The sequence below is a fragment of the Paralichthys olivaceus genome, chromosome 3, assembly GCF_024713975.1.
Source record: "Paralichthys olivaceus isolate ysfri-2021 chromosome 3, ASM2471397v2, whole genome shotgun sequence".
Taxonomy (NCBI): domain Eukaryota; kingdom Metazoa; phylum Chordata; class Actinopteri; order Pleuronectiformes; family Paralichthyidae; genus Paralichthys; species Paralichthys olivaceus.
This window is the reverse complement of record NC_091095.1, coordinates 24,584,389-24,598,082: the sequence shown is the minus strand read 5'-3', so window position 1 is coordinate 24,598,082 and position 13,694 is coordinate 24,584,389. Positions and strand designations below refer to the sequence as shown.

Here is a 13,694-nt window from a genome sequence, read left to right as displayed (position 1 = left end):
TACTCTATGTTTACATTGATGGGGTCCTCTCTAGATATCACAAAATTCTACACACTGTACCTTTAAACTATATTGAGAGGTTCACTATAAAGAACCAACAGCAACAATAGTTAATAGCTCTGTCATGAGTAAGATGGCATTCTTATATATTTTCTTTTAATATGTGCTACGTCTGCCTTTATTTCTGATGACAAATGGGATCCTCCTGTGCAGGGATGATACCAGTCTTACACAACTCTGTAGAGAGATGTTCTGGTGCTCTGGTGCATTTCACTCTTCTTTGTTTGTTCTTCAGTCATTGACAAGTTGGGAAATTCCTCTCCTGTTAAGTTGCTTGAGACTGGGACTCATCTTTTCATTTCACTTCAAGGGACTGTATTTTCAGTGCAGTCTTTCTAATGCCTTTGCTTTTAATTACACAGAAGATTGGAAGCCTACACTTCAAGTTAAAAAAACAATTATTGATCATAGTTGAATCACTTGATTCTTGTGATATTGGACAGGTGTAAACACAGTTTTGTTGTGTGTGTTCCTGGACTCCCCCTCCTGAGAGTCTCTGAGTGTAAGACGTTGTGTATGTGTGTAGCTCTGGAATCTAGTTGAGTCTGTTTTTTTAAGTTTTCAAGCTGAAAATCTAAAGCTCATGCCATAAAACAACAAAAAGATCCCTTTCACCCCCGGCAAAGAGGAACCAAGTTGCATGTCCCCCTCTTTCACCAAGTTCGACCAACTTGAGTCCATTATCAAGTTGAGTTCACTATCTGAGTAAAAATGGAGATAAAAGTTTCTAATAATAATAAACAAACCTTAATTCACAATCAATACACGATTACAACAAACACTATTAAGTTTCCGGTGGCTTCACAGTGTTCTAGATGTCTAAATATCGACAGCACAACTTCTGAGATCTGCTTCTTTGGGAAAAACTAAATCAGACATTTATTAGCTGTAGTTCAGTTAATGGGTGCTGCTTCTCCCGAAATAAAATGTGTGTGTGTGTGTGTGTGCGATTACATTTCTCAACCAGCCAGGTCAGTTAAATTATAGGGAAAAGAAAAGCAGGCCTCCAATCATTTTTCAGTTCAACCAAACGCCAAGTAAATGGAGAAACCATTATCAAATGTTGAAAAAGTGTTCATCAGACAATTGGTGTCATTGAAAGCAAATGCAACACAGATAATTATTTAATTGTCAGTCATCTACACTAGTTGATACAATATGGTCGTAGTGCGGATGTTTTTCATGCAGACACACCTGTGAGTTCCTGCTGAGTGCAGTCGCTGTGTTAATACTTCAAAAATAATGTTCTCTATGTCGGAAACACAGTTCTGTTGGTGTGTTGTAACATTTGTATGCAGTGAAATCTATCAAGCTAAATCTGGAGCTCGTTCTATCTCCAATGGAATGGTTCTAAAAATTGCCTATCTTATTGTATACAGTCATGTTCCTCATTAAACCACTCCCCTGACTTCTAACGGAAATAGAACACACCACCTCCACTGGTGAAATTAGGTCTTCACTCACAAATAATGCAGCAAAATGCAGACACACGAAAAGACCTTCCACACAAGGCAGGGAATAAAATACACCTGTTATCGCACAGTATACTAACTTTAATTATTATAATCTTAAAGGCTGCTTATTCAAAGTGATGAAAGAATATTACAATGCACCAGGTTGCCTGTTGATGGTAGAAAAGTAAAGTAAGTTTGTCAAGCCGGCCAGAGTCTGATCCAAGTCTGACCCAAGGACAAACAGCAGGCGGGTGCAGCTAACATGCACAAACCCACAAGCTCAATAGAGCTACCACAGATGCAGAGTATTGAGCTATTTGCGACTGCTGTGAGCATGGTAAGGTAACTCTGTGCCACGCTGCAGGCTCTGCTTACATTTGAAAAAATGTTTTTTCCAAAGTTTGACTCCCATTTCTTTTGACGAGGCTGGCTACGATGTTTGGCAGGAGTCTTTTTTATCTTTGAAATAATCATTTCACTATCATTATCTACCGGCATTGTTATTCTAAACATTACCTGGTTGTTTGTCTGAGGCTCCTGGGTCAGCCTCTCGCTGGCAAATTGCAGGAAACCAAGTGTCCATGTCTCTCGGCAAGTCGTGTGTGTAGCTGCAGTGAATAGGATTTCCTCAGTGTATGAAATCTGAAGGTGAGCTCATCCATGTGGAACACTGACTCCTAAGCAGTGTGGAAAAAACATAGAAAAACACATACTGGGCACGACAAGCCCTTGTGTTCTACATCGCACACCCATGCACACACTTGCATAAACAGCTCACACACACACACACACAGATTTTCTACTTAAAATATCTCCTGTCTGGTGCTTTGAGGTGAGAAATGAATTTGGATTGAGTTCAGTACTTTTGCTTCTCTGTGTCAGCAGATGTTTATTTTCACTAGCCTTGAATCTTATAGTTTACGATATGATTCAATTGTATGTTTTGTTCCCTGTATAGACTTTTTTATTTTTTGTTGTTCTTAGTTTGGATCCCTGAATCAGGACAAATATTTTATCGAGGCGGGATTTAATTTTTTAGGCTGTCTTGTGGATCTTTTGTGATTTTTCTTTTTTGGTTGTGTCCCAGCAGCAACGACAATAAATATATTTAATACTCATAGATCCCACCAGAGCAAGTAACCTAGCAGTTGTCGAGGACAGGAGCGGGCATGTGCTTCTGTGTATGATCGGGTAATTAATGTGATAAATGGCTGCTATTTGTGTGGGTACACATTATTTTGAGGGGAAAGCTAATCCTGACAGTGTGGACACACTTCTTTTAGAAGCATAAAACATTTTGGTGAGCATTTAAGAAGAAAGCCACAAAAACGGTGCACATCAAAAACAACTATTCGTGTCTAACCTTAGTTATGTAAGGGAGAAAAAAATTACCAGGCATTCAAAACAAATAATATATCATGCAAGTGTTACAATTTCAGATATTTTTTAAGTTTGGTTAATGCAGTAACTGTTATTATTCTAATCTCTGCTTCATCTTTATATCTCCATACATTGCTGCCAGTCAGTGAAGCTTCTGTGTGTTTTAAAATCTTCAAACCTTTAACTTTTTATAATATTTCTGCTTGGCAACTATAGCGTCTTCAATAGGAAATGGGTTAAAAATGAAAGACAGACCCGCTACATGTCTGTCCTCAACCTTGACCTCCATACCTTGACGTTACGCTGTGCTGCTGGCAGGAAGCATCTGTAGCTCGATGGTTCTCTCCCAAAAAGGTCACTCCATATGGAGGGTAGGGTATAAACTGTAGGACACACTCATGACCAGTAAGCGTCTGTTACCATGTATGCTGATTGACATGAGATGTTGTGCTCTTCTGTAATTGCATATGAATCACACATCCATTCTGCAAATGGTTGATCTTGACTTTGTTGCAGGAGGAATACCTAAAAAGTGAAAATATAAATGTGACCTGTATTTGTATGACTGCTGATTGTCACTTTCTTTCTGTGTTACAGGGGACAGACTTTGAACTGGCCGGAGCTAATCCAAGTCCAGACTCTACTGTACATCTGCTGCGCTGCAACCCCTGCTTCTGCTGCTCCATGTGGCAGGGTCCTCACCTTCAGGGGGATGGAAACCCTCATCACTAACTGTCTCGACTACCTGCTGAGATAGTGGCACATAAATATGATATTCAAGTTTACTTCCTCATTGCAGAGGTTGTTGGCAGGACCTTTTTGAGGAGTATATTTTTCTTATTGCGAGGAATAGTTCCCAGATTTCCCATCAACCAAGCTGGAGGAAACTGATGGCTGCTACATTTTCACCGGATGTTAAACACTGCCTGGATTTTAAAAAGGATCATTAGCAACCACGACCCCCCATCTGCTCCGGAGCTACCCGCTTGCTTACGCCTGTGTGTGAATATGAGAATTGTAGTTTAATTGTGTGTTTGTATCAAATGGCGTAAGAGAGATAAAAGAAAACAAAGCATTTTTAATCGGAAAGTACAAAAGAGGACATAGCAAGGAAGTTGAGTTCAAGGAGTAGCAGCTATGACCCGGTGGAGGCACCATTCGAGGACTGGGTGTCGACTATTTCAGTCTGGGAAGGACAGGACAAGGATGATGGGATACGTAGGACTTGAAGTTTCCTTGAGGGCCAATCGGTGGGTGTCCTCTCTAATATGGCTGGGACTGCTGCTGCTGCAGGCATCCCCAGCTGCCGTGTCGGCTGAGAAACTCGATGAAAATGACCCTGTGGTCACCACTGCCTACGGCAAGCTGCGTGGTGTCAAGAAAGAGCTCAACAATGAGATCCTGGGTCCAGTCGTGCAGTTCCTGGGCGTCCCATATGCTGCACCACCCACTGGCGAGCACCGCTTTCAGCCACCCGAGCCGCCGGCACCGTGGCCTGAGGTGCGAAACGCCACACACTTTGCCCCAGTGTGCCCTCAAAGCATCGTGGAGGGCCGTCTGCCAGATGTGATGCTGCCTGTGTGGTTTACCAACAGCATTGACATCGTGTCCACGTACGTCCAGGACCAGAGCGAGGACTGCCTCTATCTTAACATCTACGTCCCCACTGAGGATGGTGAGTTAGCCTCTGGGGCCAAGGGTAGGATGGTTGTGGGAACAGTGGGGCGCAAGGGTGGAAGGAATTGAACCCACAACCTTCTGGTTGACAGAAGAGTTGTCGGGATGTGTTAAGTATGTGAGCGTGCATTTCTGTCTCAGTCCCTGTCCGTCTGTCTGTCAGTTGAAGGGAAGCATGACCTTGTGCATGTTTAATGTGCATGACACTGCTTATAGTCTATGAGTGTGTCTGAGTGGTTGTGTGATTGACAGAATGGTTTGCACATGTGTGTGAGAGAGCGTGCGTGTGGGGCATCCATCCATACAGTCCGATCCCATCCTTCCCCTTACCTCCATCCTCTCTAACCTTCTATCCTCCTCCACCTCCATGTCTCTCCTTCTCCTCTTGCTCCACATCACCATACCCGCACCTCCCTCTTAGCCTCCCATAGCTCATCATAGCCTATTGTGCTCCGCCACAATGGCTGCAGTTCATTAAACAAGACACTCGTTGTCATGATCATCACTGATTGATTTGGCTGACTGGCTGAATGACTGGCTGGCTGACTGATAGGCTGAATGCTGCGCTGATTGAGCTGGTGTGATTCATTCTTTCCCTCTGTCTTTATTCCTCCCTTTCCCTCCTTTTTCTCTCAATCAGCTTTGTGTGTGAGTGTGTGTGCATGCAGCTTGTGTGCGTGTTTGTGTGTATGCCTGTGTGTGCGTGGGCGTGTGTATATGTTGCGTGTCCAGGGGCTCCATGTTATTCTTTAGTCTTCTATTCATTTTACAGTCAAAAGAATATCCAAGGAATGTGCCAGGAAACCGGGCAAGAAAATATGTAGACAAGGAGGTATGTATGATCTGAATGCAACCTATACAATGCAACAGAAAGAAGACACAGGCTGAAAACAGGAAGACAAATGAGGAAGAGGAGCTGTGTTGTGCAGCAGAGAGAAATTGGAAGATCAAGGTCTACGAATTATTCAGCTCTTGACTCAAGGCATCTGCAGGTTTTAGGAATGCTAAATTTAAAAGAGGGGGAACTTTGAAACGCTACCTGGGAGTAAATTCAAGGCCAATTTTAAAAAGCAAAGTCGGAAAACCAAGCTGTCAGACCCAGTCTTCCACTGACTTAATATAGTAGTAGTGAGCGGAGGAGGAATGACCTTTTCATATTTGTCAAAGTCGCTAAGGACCATTAGATATCCTGCAGATAGTAAGAGTAACATATTCGCTACTAAAACCCTGAATCAGCCAAGTGATTTGTAGATCCTGCAAAGTCAGGACGAGGTAGAGTCAGAGCATCACACTCCCGTGGTACACTGCTGTGTGCTCTCATTGGTCGGCCAGATCGGGAGATTTGATTGGACGCCAGGTGCGGGGTCAGGAGGTGTGCGGTAATGATGGTTGATGTGCGAGGAGAAGGTGGCACAATCAGATCAGGCATGCCATCCCCCAACACACACACACACACACACTCACACACACTCTGAGTGATGTAGTTGTATGCAGTGTTTAAAGAAGATGAGCTCAGGCTGGACCCAGACTGTGTAATCTCCATTAAAGCAGAGCTGTGTTCAGGTTTGCTCGGGCTTCTGTATGAACCACTGTTTCATCAAGATAATGTCCTCCTCCTACTCCCCCTCCCCATCTCCATAACCGCAGCCTCGTACTTTTCTATGTAAATACTGTGTGTGTGTGTGTGTGTGTGTGTGTGTGTGTGTGAGTGAGAGAGAGAGAGGGAGACACTGACACTGTCTTTGTAAGCTCGGGGTGTTAATGTCATTGTCTTGGCAGCAGTGTATATTATCACTTAGTGCACATTCCTTCTCTTCTCACTAAACAGACACGTGCACTCTCACTGCTCCTCTCCTAAAATGTGTTGCACACAGATGTACAGAGCAGAAATGCATTTAAAATGGGAGATTATGAAAGCTTAAATGTTTGGTTATATTGTAGCAGACAGACCCGTTTTTTTTTAACTTTATGGAAAAGGGAGATTAGGTCTAACAAACAATGCAGGAAAAAAAAAGTTACATTTGTGACCTTGTAACCCTTGAGGCTGCTTTGCTTTCATTCTTGTGAAAATGCAATTTTCACACTTTATATATACAGTACTCCCACAGCAAATACTTGATTAAGCATTATGCAGTCAGCCATAGGTAATTAGAGTGCACATGCATTAAATTAATATTAATGCATCTAGGCCACTTGGAACATTTTTATGTATGTAATGAGAACAGTAGATTATCTATGCACCTCGAGTATGAATTGCACAAGAAGTAGAGGTTCACAAGTTGAATAAAATATGAAAGCTTATTTTAATGAAAACAAGGAAAGATGCATGTGGGTGAAAAGAATTGAATGATATAAGTTGTAGAAACAATGAGTATAAATGTTCAAAGGGCAGTGAGTGGCTTTTTGTATGATTCATACAATAAGCTATGGTCTTCACAGTCACACCAGCCCATAATATGTACTCTGTTAAAAGACTTTTAACGCTGATTGAGTCCACCATGTTAGTGATCGCCTCTTCTTTCTGACAAAAGAATATAGATATAAACAAAAGTAAAGATACCATTTAGAATAAAAACAATTCTTGGTTTTCATCACTTTGCAAAACACATGCATTAACAGAAACCATAATTGTAAATGAATGATAAAGCTGGTGATAATCTCAGACAGGCCAGGTTAAACATGAATCATAGGAGCAGATATATGTTTAAGTTAGTTTATATTTTGGCAGTGTAGAGTTTTTGATTCTTTGATTGAAAATAGACAATGTACAATTATCAACAGTCATGTAAATGCATCAGGGTTTGCTGAAAGGTTAATGTTCATGAGCAGCACTTTGCCAGATGTAAGAGATAAACAATAGTGTCATAATAATACAATGGGAGCAATAGTTAAAAAGTGTAGTACATTAACAGTAGTATACCGTTTTGGTGAACATATTATCAATACAATTGCTGATCCTCAACAAGCTGTTTATTAACAGTCAGAGCAAAACAGGGCCTGAATGTGGTGCAAGTCTGTTGCACACAATGTTTCTGTCTCTATTTTTGAAAGTACCAGTGTGCACCTATGATCTGTGCATGCAGACAGTTAATTTGGTGCTTGTTCCAAAGGTTATGTAACCACTATTCCTATGGTGGGCAAGTTTACATAGTCAACGTCATCACACTTAATGTGAGTGCACATTCGCACGTTAGACTGACTTAATGAAGGGTTCCATCATGTGGAGAATATTACTCAGCAGTCAGCCAAAGATCGAGCTGAGCAGTGTCAAATGACACAATGCATGTAGTAGGTTGTGGTCAGCTTGGCACTGAGCGAATGTCCAGACGGATGAGTAAATAAATGATTTATTTCACTCACTTTTACTGAGCAAATGCAGCCACATTGGGAAGTCCAGTCAGAGGAAAGGTTGCAGAGTAGACAGAGGTCAGGCTCATCTCTGAGACTTTGGATAAGTTGGCTTTCATTTCCAGCAGCCTGTTAAACAGTCTTCATGTTGCTGCTTTGTAAATGCATCATAAGTAAAGACAGAGAAGACTTAAGAATGGATCAAAGGATATTATGTTGCCTTTTCATCTTTACTAGTGGTGGCAAGATAGAAAAAAAAAAAAATTACTGTGCTGCTGTGACAACTTTCAATATGGAATATTTTCTTTCCTGTTGCCCACGGCCCACTTTAAGTGGCAATATGACAGCCTTGACCAGTTGTTTTCCTGGTTAAACTCCATGAGGAAACACTTGAGGATTTGATCCTCAAGTGTTTAAAAAAGTGTGTGAATTTTAACCAAATTAAATATTCTATTTCCTCACATGGACAATAAGGTGCTGTTCCAGCGCACTCATCAGGAGCATCCACATTTCTCTTGAGTCATGAAAGAGTCAACATGCTATGACATTACATGGAACTCTGCAGACACAGTATGATGTGACCTAGTCGCTACAGTCTACTGGCAATGTCAGCAGTATTTTTTATCAGTTACTAGTAACTGGACTCATGTGTTTCCAGTTGAAATTTCAGATCTTCAGCATCACGTAGGTTTTCTTTTTTTGGTAATCGTGCATTAAGAGGATCTGCAGTCACCTGTACAGCTTTTCTTTAACAGAGGCTCTCCCTTTATTCCTCAGACACTTTCAGGACGTCAGTCATTATCAGCGGCGCCGTGGTAGGATGTGTAGTCAGTGGTGCGTGGAGGGAGTGGGCCGATCATGTTGAGTGACAGGGTAATTTCATGGCTAGATGTGTGTAGTAACAGGGCTGGATTGGAAGAAATACATTATCAGTAAGTCTGACTTTTTAAAAGTAGCACACTCAGTAACACTGCAGCTGTTGTGTGATGAAGCTGGTTGTTTTACATCAGACACAAACACTTTGTCCAAAGGGAGACGGACGTCCTCAAGCTGCAATTGCAAAACCATCATGAGTGAATATGTGAGGCCCTCGATCACGTTTACTCAGGAGAAAATTAAGAACTTGCTTAAATGTTCCCATTGGTTAAAAAAAAAAAGACTGAGTCACATAACTGGTGGTCGACCACTGACATCATGGTATGATTTTTTTCTTGTCTTGATTAATTAAGACTTTGACCAGAATTCAAACTGGCAGCCAATACAAGGAGCTGAGCTTTTGTTATTGTCCCCGTGCCACGGCAGAGTGCATGACCACAACAGAGAAACAAAGTTAGAAGACCCAGGACGAGTGCCAGCGTTGGGCAGTGATGAAGAGCAGTGAAATAAGGGCAGACGTGGAGCGACATTAGAGGGAGAAGGACAAAAACAAGCCGGCCCAGGACAGAGAGGCAGAGGATAATTGCTGTGGGAGTTGTCTCTATTGTACCGTCCTGTGCCATGCTGGTTTCAATAAGTCTTCTGTGGTTAAAAGCAGTGTTTCCATGTGTCTTGGATAGAGTGTGGTCATTAAGTTATCACATGCTGAGGCAGTGGTCTAGGTAATGAGATCGGAGGTAGCAGCGCTGCAGTTGGTCATCTCTCTCCCTGCAGCATGCATTTACTATTCATTTTGAAAAATGAAGTATATGCAGGAGATATCCACTTCTCACAGATGACAGCAACTACTGAGAACAAAATAATCCGAGTGTCTCAGAAACATGCAGTGGAAAAATGACATGAGCACATCATTACTGGAATCTTTCTCTGTCTCTTGTGGATCTTTGTGTTTTATACAAGGATGATATTCAAAATACAAAATAATGCATGTTGAAGGTACAGCTTGCTCACTGTCAGATTTCAGTAACTATCAACTTTGGAGCATTCTAAACAGTAACACTGAAAATCTTAAGCAACTTGGTACCAATGAAAATAATACATTTACACTTTTACAAATCTGTAGATCTTTTGAAATGACATTGTTAACCCCAGCTGCTCTATTTAATATACACTGCTTACTTATGTGTATTTAAAAAAAAGTTACATTCGAAAAAAAAACCCTATTTCCATCTCTTTTTTAATACTAATAAATACGCACATAATGTGTATTTGGAGAAGAAAACTATGAGCATTTATGTGTGAGAGTATTTCTAGCTACATATGAGAATGTTTTCAGCCTGGCTGGGTGTCAAACAGTGCTTTTTAATAAAATGTGCTGAATTAGAAATGAAAGCTACAGTATTACAGTTTTTTATTTAAGTTTAACACGTGGAGAGGTGATGTGACCCCGACTCATGGAACAGCCTGGCTGCAGTGCACAGATGTTTCCCTTCTCAGGTTTATGAGTAAGGGTGGAAAGTCAAGACTGTGAATAAGTACATGAACCTGCTTCTGCTCTAATACAACTCCTCTTACGCCTGCACCACACTGGGTGTGTATGCAGCACATAATGGCTGCGTTGCTGACCTGTTGTGTCTTGTGGGCGTCTGTTGTTCACACAGGCTGCGTGTCTGCTGCAGAGCTGCTATTTGAGGTTTCTAGTAGGACTACTGTATTTCCTCAAATAGAAACAGGACTATATACGTGACCAAATGCCAGGACTCTACCTAATGGAGTCATGCATCTTCCGGTCGTGCAACAACAATACAAAACCTCGTTAAAACAAATGAATCGATTCACTGAACAGAAACGCTGTGCTGCTTTTACTTTGAAATGACTTGAAGTGATGCGAATATTTTGTGACGTATTCAACGAATAGACATTGAAAGGTCATTTCCATTGTCTATTTTGCTGTGAACCAGATGCTGTACACAGAGATAAATAAAGACCAGGCTGAAGAGAAGTGGGGCTCACATGCAGGAGATGATGACATGGGCACTGGAATGAACAGCACTACGTTCTGCACTGCTCACACATCCAGTGTGGCCTGGGCATTACTCCCCTCACGCTGCGGCTTCAAGCTTAGCTCATTTGTTTTGTTTTTGGCAGGAGGTGCATGCAGACACACTGGCCTCTTGCAAACTAAATATTTGACATTTTTCATGTCTTGCACTGTAAAACAAAATAAAATTTTTACTCAGCTCAACTCAGCCATAGCCACCAGGATCTTCTGGAGAGCGGCAGAGAGCATTTGCTTCTGAGTCTCATGCCAGGGGTGGCTTGTTTTTCACAACGTGCATATTGTAGCTTTAAAATATTATTGAGACAGCTGCTTGTTCTGAGACAACAGCGAACACTCATGCATTAATATTTGAAAAGCTTTGGCTCCTTTCCTGAAATGAAAAAGGGTCCATAACAAGTTTATATCCCTTAAAGTAATACGCTGGAAAAAAGAGAAAGTTTTATACCAGCACCTGTCATGTGGTATTTTCTAAACAAAGCTGTATGCTCAAGCTTCTGCAGGTTGATTCATGCATTTTGCATTTTTCTTATTATTTTTCTCTCCGTCTTGCTCCTTCTTTACTTTTATCATCAGTCTCCACAAAAACCCACAGCTGACTGCGGTCATGTTCAGGCCTCTTCTCTGCAGGCTGTCAAAAGGCATTATGGGTAACATGAAAACACAGGCTGATGCAGGAGTACATGTGTGAGGGTGAAGGGAAGTTCATGTTAGACAAATTATAACACTTTTCATAATAAACAACAAATATATAAAGTGTCACAGACTGAGCATCACGACCGTGTTTTGTTTCCACTTTAACGGTTTACTGTGTCTGGTCTGTTTAGCAGTTTGTGGCTTCTCTTTGCAGGCTTGTGTTTTTCTTTTTACATTTTATCACAGCATCTTCAATGAAACTCTTTGTTTATGCAGTTTTAGTAGCTAGAAAAAAAGCAGCCCTACTAAAAATGGACTGCTTTGTGAAAACAAGTCTCCAGCGGTGGTGATGGCTGACCAGAGGGGGGCCACACACGTGTCTGTGAACAGATTGCATCTATTAGGACTGGCTGGGTTTCTTCAAGTGCAGTTATCGACTTGGAATCTGTGCAGATAATTCACCAGTGTGTAGAAAAGCACAAAGGTCAGTATCATAATTAATCTAAAGTGATGACAATGGTTTCCCACTTTCTCTGTGATGGAACTTAACAAGCTGCCAGGGCCCCAATAAAAAAAGGCAATACTGTTGCTGTGGAAACGACAGCTTAATCAGCAACCTGTTTTAAGGTTGTGGCTGATGAATGCATGTATAAAAAAGTGGATTTAAAGGACTAGTTTGACATTTTGGTTAATGCACTTAACTTCTTGCTGAGAGTTAAGTGAGACTGATTCTGTACCGCTCACATGTCGGTAAATATAGAGCTGCAGTCGGGAGGTGGTTGGAGCCTGCCTCTGTATTCCTACATGTATAAGTACCTCTAAAGCTCACTTTTTCTGAGTTTAATCTGTACAAAAATACTCACATTTAGTTATTTCTAGTGTTACTTTTACAGTTGGTTAATGTGCCGGGCTAATTCTTTGCTGGAGGGAGTGAATGGGAGGCAATGAAAATTTGCTGGGGCAGAGCGTTCTTTGCTCTAAGCTCGCTGTTCAATACAATAACAATAAAGTTTTAAATTCAACCTGACACAGGCCACGGTTTGTGAACCCGACTCATCAGTTAGAAATAATTCAAAGTCCCATACTCACCCCTCCTGCAGCAACAGTAAAACATCCTGTAGCAGAGGTGGTGGAAAGAAAATAATCTTCCTAATAAGATGTTATTGAATTCCTAAATAATAATGACTGATTCTCTAAAACATATACTTCCATATTGATTATGATGTGCTCTGGGACCAGAGCTCATAATAGACAATACTCTATTTTACTGCCATGTCAAGATGTCTGAGTATAATTTAGACCTGATCCAACCCAGGAGCAAACTGTGAAGAGTTTTAAAATAATAACACTCAGCCGCTGTCTCTGTACTGTGAAGTATTCACTTATATGAGGAGCTGCTATGGGTAGTAAGTTTTACATCATGCTGTTTGTGTGCTTCATGGAATCAGCTATTCACCTTGAATGCTGTCAGACCTTATAAAAACCAAAAAAGCTCTGACTGCGGTGGGTTGCAAATCCCTATATGTTTACTTTGTGTTGAATTAAGTGCTTGGCTTTTGAAACCCAAACTGGGCCATTTCCCAGTGCACGTGAACGCTATTTAATGTCTCAAATAGTTGCGGAAATATTTCAACATGTTGCATTATTCTGAAATGTCTGTGTGCCGTCTCCTCTCCAGAGGGGTAGAGAATAGAAGCTGCATTGTAGATGTGCCTTTCCTCAAGATTGAGGCAACTTCACAGAAAGTGAATTTCTCACTGCGTCCCTTCACAGTTCCCCTTCTCTCTTATCTCTTTCTTCTCCCTGCTTCTCTTTCTTTACATCCGCCTTGACCCCCCCTGCACAGTTTAGCCTTTTCCCTCGTGCCTGTCTCTGTCTCTCCGTCCATCCTGACCTTGTCACCCTCGCCACATCTCACTTTCCCTCTCTGTCCTTTTCTTCTTGCTTGTGTCTTTTTTCTCTTACTCCTTAGGCTTCGTCCCAGTTTTGTAGTCGTTGAAGGAGGATCCTGTGGGAGGAGGCACGCGCACACACACACACGCACGCACATATGTGCCTCCATAAACACAAAAAACACAAGAACGAGTGGAGGAAATAGAAGGCAGGAACAGGCATGGCCCTTCTTGTGTTTGGGTCTCCCTTGAGGGGCTCTGTCACCTTCACTCACAGCTTAACTTCTCTGCTCTGGTGTTTCTTCCTAGGTT

General features: G+C 41.6%; 1 protein-coding gene across 3 annotated transcripts in view; it reads left to right on the top strand.

The window, feature by feature from the left end:
* Positions 1-13,694, top strand: part of nlgn1 (neuroligin 1) — a 287,458-nt gene that overhangs the window by 27,106 nt on the left and 246,658 nt on the right. For 2 of the 3 annotated variants that reach the window (XM_069522558.1, XM_069522557.1), the window contains exon 2: positions 3,492-4,569. In XM_069522558.1, coding sequence (XP_069378659.1) covers positions 4,032-4,569 — 538 coding nt within the window. In that variant the 5' untranslated portion in view covers positions 3,492-4,031. Of the gene's footprint in view, positions 1-3,491; positions 4,570-5,343; positions 5,404-13,694 lie in introns of all 3 variants that reach the window. The other variant, XM_069522556.1, reaches the window with a different exon arrangement.